The following is a 4995-nucleotide window of genomic DNA, read 5'->3' on the forward strand; positions in this document are numbered from 1 at the left end:
ATTTGGTAAGCAAGAGAATGGAACAGTAGGAATAGAAAAGAAATGAAGAAATGTGAGATGAAAGACAGGAATAAGGAAGGACGGTTTTTTGAAATTATGAGGAGGTTGTATGATCAAGTGGAGGGAAGTTGAATAACGTGCAAGTGACTGATGAGAAACATACATGCAGAATGAACAGTAAGTCTAATAGCCTAAGGAGAGAGGTAATTAGTCTACATATTATTATAATGTTATAAGTTGCTTTTTGGTGTAATCTTAGCCATTCATCCTCACAATCTAAGGGCTCTAAATGGGACTTATGGACTTAATGACTTAAGGTGGACTCACTTGATCCTTCCTCTATATATATATATATATATATATATATATATATATATATATATATATATATATATATATATATAGAGGCGGGATCCCGTGCGAACTGAGTTATGGTACGAACCGTACGAACTCACTTAAAAACACCCCCCCTGAATCGCACAAAACCAAACTTAAGCCTGACTTCCTTCATACGCGACTTCCCCTTCTCCCTCATCCAGTACCACCACCACCACCACCACCACCACCAGACGTCGGAGGTGGTGCTATCCGCCGAGGACGACTGGTAGAGCTCTTATCAGCACTACAAGCGTATTACGTAAGTCCTCTCAACTTTTTTCTCCAATTCCCCCAAACCCTAATTTGCTAATTTTTTCCCCAATTGCTGATATGCTTATGTTATTTTCACTTGATAAGTCCATTATGCTAATCATAAATACATGGATGAATGGTACCAGATACAAGGGTGAATACTACCAGATACACATATCGATGTGTGTATCTATAGTATTAATTTGTGAATCTGGGACAGTAATATGTGTATCTACTCCTATATAGGTAATTTCTCTTTTATAGCTGGTCAATGGTGTTTTTAGGTCAGACTTTAGAGCATAGCCGTTTACCAAATAGTCCCGTATATCTTTTTGGCGAGTCTGTTGGAGCATGTCTTGCATTAGCTGTCGCATCCCACAATCTAAATATGGATATTGTGCTTGTTTTGGTTAATCCAGGTATGCTCTGACCTTCTTATGATATGTGAAATCTGATCTTGAACGATCAACATCGTTATGATGATCTTCTTTTCTCCACAGTAATAACTTGACTAAATGTAGGAATTAATATGGATCTGTTAATTTTTCCTCAAAAAGGTTAACCTATGAGAATGACCGAATGAGCCATTCAAGTATGTGTATTATGTAATTGTTCTTACATAGTCAATTAGTCATTGTTGAACCAAGTTGATACTCAAATTTAAGATTATGGTCTTCCCGTAGCTACTCTGTTAAAGTATGCCTTGTGATTATTTCAAATCCCAATAAAATTCGAGTTTTCTTATGCATCTAAGTTTGCCATTTGCCATTTGAAATCATCCAAAGAAAGTTGGCTATTTGTACAAGGAGATGTAATATGCTTTCTTTCTTAAGCGATACTTCATATGCTATTGTCTTGGTATATCCTGTTTATACACATTCAGTTTCTTTATCACTGTGAAATATGTAATATCCTTTATCAGCTACATCTTTCAGCAGGTCTTCACCGCAGCTGCCAGCGTCCTTGTTGTCATCTTCACCAGTACAATCGTTATTTAGCATTACTTCTCCGTTTAACCAAGTGACAGGTCAGTGACCATTATTTTCGTGTTTCGACTCGTATACTGTTAACTTTCTTATCACCATAATATTGAGTAAAAAAAGGATGTTTATTTTATTGGTGCATTACAATTTTATGATTTGGCACTCATGGACTAAGTCTAGAAATTCTTCTATTCATAACAGTTGATTCAATGAGGGGTTTCGTTGATGCTGTGGAGAAAATCCTTGGGCAGTCTGAAGCTTCCAAAGACTTGTTACAGGGTTTTTCCTCACTGTCCTCCTATTATTCAGTAAGGTCCCACACTCCCACTTAATAAGTTTTTGTATCATGATGTCAAGTTACTTGTTACTCAATATTGTTATTTATGGCTTTGCAAAATTGACTAGATTTTTTAACAAACTATGAGGATACAACTTTACATACAGTGTCTAGTTCAAATCTTTCGTTGTTTGTCCATTATTGACTTTGACAGTTTGTGATTAACTATTAGTCATCATCACATAAAATTCCTCTTGTAATGGTTGCACGACGTCCTGGTGATGCTGAGGTTGTATATGCCTCAACCGAGAAAGCAGAGCGGGAACTGAGTTGGAAGTAAGTGCTACTCTGAACTGCTCCATCTCTTTTGATTGTGGTCAGCATTATGTTCTCTCACTTTATAGTTGTGTTAATTTCAGCTAGTTTTAACATTGGTTTGAAACTCGTCACCGTTGAAATTCCTCTAGTGACTCCCTGTAGAGTCTAGACTAAATGTAGACATCTTTATTTAGCTTTGACTAGTGTAATATTGAACTGTAGACTCTGATCATGTTGACTATGTACTAAGCTCCTTAATTAAAAGTTTCCATTAGGGCCCTGCCTGCATTTTTCTTAAAACCGTGAAATGGGATGCTATTCAAAGCCTATAGTGACATTCGTGACTCAACAATGTATTTTTACAGGGCGAAGTATGGAGTGGACGAGATGTGCCATGATCAATGGAATTGGACGATTTTTGGCAGACTGCATTTGAGTGGTTCTGTCGGGGCTGATGGCGGGGACGGGGCTGGTTGTGGGTTAGTTCAGGGAAGTTGGTGTGGTGGTGGTTTTGATGGCCAATTTGGTGGTCATTGTTGATCTTTAGACATTGGATACACGAAAGACCAGTCCGGATACACATGGTATTACTACTAGATACACAAAATGATTTGTGTATCTAGTAGTAATACCATGTGCACTGTTGTAGATTTGGTATTTAGATCGAATTTCAAAAAAAAGAAAAGAACATAACCGATTCCGGCGCACTTGAGCTTATGACCTCAACAGAGGATTGGAAGTTCTCGTTTTTTAAATTGAAGAAAACATGAATTGGATCCTCTTGTGGATGAATTTTTCAATAAAATATCATGCCTATCTTGTTGATGATCAGAGAGACCACATTTTGATCAACTTGCTTATTTGTGTGATTACTGCAGAAGAGGGCAACTTTTCTTCAGTTTTATCAGAGGAGTTTGATAGCCTTGATGGAGAACTCGTGGCAGTCCGAGTGGTTCCATATGTACCATCACCATCAATACTGGTCTGATCAGTTTCAACAGTTTGGGGTGTGCTTTGTGCATCCTTTTTCCTGAATGTGTGAGGAGCCATGTCTCGATAATCAAAGGCTTTGGCTAGCCTTTTGCTTTTGCTCCTTATGGAATCATCCGAGTTCATCCAGATGTCCCGATTCTCACACAGGACGTGTATTAAAAAAATGAGAGATGTTGTTGTAGCAACTCCAACTATGAGGAATAGCCCCCAGAAAACCTCGGATTTGAATTATTGCACTGTTGACTCTGTTTCATTCCCCACTTTTGATAGTCATGTCCTATTCAGAAGGCATGACATCCGGATAAGAGATTGTTGGATATCGTCTTTGTTCACCGGACTATTCAAATGGTGGTGGTTGTAGATTTATGATTTAGTCAGTGCGTCGAATGTTGGTGTTGCTGGCTTGTCGTGATGGTCCAAGCCATCCAGATTTATGATTTTACATCCTTTTGTCTATGATCACTTTTCCAAACCGGGTCACTATCGACACGACTTGGGATTCCTATGATTTATGGGATTGATTCTGTTCATGGTCACAACGTCTACAAAGCCACTGTTTTCCTTCACAATGTCGGATTAGGAGCCAGTAGGTAATTAATTACTTCATTGTTTGAAATTTGATGGATATCATAATTTACCCTTACATTAGTTTTTGACAAAAATAAATGGTTGAATTCCATTTAACTAGCTTAAGATTGAAATTATAGTACCAACATAACAATTTGTATGGCATTCTATGATTCAGAGACCCACAATTTAAAACCTCCGTTGTTCAAGTCATTCTACAATTGGTTGAAGCCCGGAGGCAAACTTCTGATAAGTGACTACTGCAGGAGCAGTGGTCAGCCTTCTTCTGAATTTGCAACCTATATCAAGCAGAGAGGTTATGATCTCCATGATGTGCAGGAATACGGACAGGTAAGCTCAACCTCTCTATTTTCCAAAAGTTCCCAATGCGCATCAAGAAAAAATTATTTATGAGGTCGCGGTGTCAGCTGCATGTATTGCGGCCTTGATTTAGATCACTCTCATATATATATGACTTGGTTTTAAATTTAACCAGATGCTTAAAGATGCTGGATTTGATGATGTTATTGCGGAGGATAGGACTGATCAGGTTTGTACATTCACTTTGTTCCTACAATTTTATAAATTTATATGGTTATAGTTCAAATTAACTCAACCCTTTCTTACTGTTTGTTTGTGTTTAGTTCATTCAAGTTCTGCAAAGGGAGGTGCCTACTAGAGGAGTGCAGGAGTGCGGGCTCGTAGATGGAGGCGATGCTGCTGCTGGTTCACTATTGTTTGAATGATTTGGTAAATTGTCAAGTCGATATTGTCAAGTTGTGCGGTATTGTGAACTGGAGTATGGACTTGATTTCTTCCTTGCCTCACCAGACCGCGAAAATGTGGGATGAAACTTTGCAGCTTACAGTTCAGTTGATGCAGAACCCAAGCATGTATATGTATATGATTTGCAAGTTGAGAAAGATACTAAATTTGACGTATTGTAAGTGGGTTTCTCTTTATGCATTCATTTGGGCTGCTGATCATTGAATTCAATTATATATAAACCAGGTTACGATACAAGTACAAGGGATTTGATGGTTTTGGTAATGAGCAGGTGTACACCGGGTGACTTTCTGTTGCCATCTGAACCAGTCGGCAGAGTTCTACAAAATGGCTTCAGAAACACTTGCTAAAGCGGGTTATGAGCACTACGAAATCAGTAGCTATTCAAAAAGCGGGTATCAGTGCCAACGCAATGTCACTTATTGGAACAACAGATCATTC

The 4995-nt window shown here is 38.3% G+C and overlaps 1 protein-coding gene across 1 annotated transcript; it reads left to right on the top strand.

The window, feature by feature from the left end:
• The first annotated feature begins 3894 nt into the window (after positions 1-3894).
• Positions 3895-4606, top strand: LOC141656057 (phosphoethanolamine N-methyltransferase 2-like). The gene is made up of 3 exons (XM_074463003.1): positions 3895-4119; positions 4265-4318; positions 4413-4606. Exons 1-3 carry the CDS (start codon positions 3928-3930, stop codon positions 4512-4514), a joined length of 348 nt encoding a protein of 115 aa, XP_074319104.1. The 5' UTR covers positions 3895-3927; the 3' UTR covers positions 4515-4606.
• The last annotated feature ends 389 nt before the right edge of the window (positions 4607-4995 follow it).

This window comes from Silene latifolia, chromosome 5, assembly GCF_048544455.1.
Source record: "Silene latifolia isolate original U9 population chromosome 5, ASM4854445v1, whole genome shotgun sequence".
NCBI lineage: Eukaryota > Viridiplantae > Streptophyta > Magnoliopsida > Caryophyllales > Caryophyllaceae > Silene > Silene latifolia.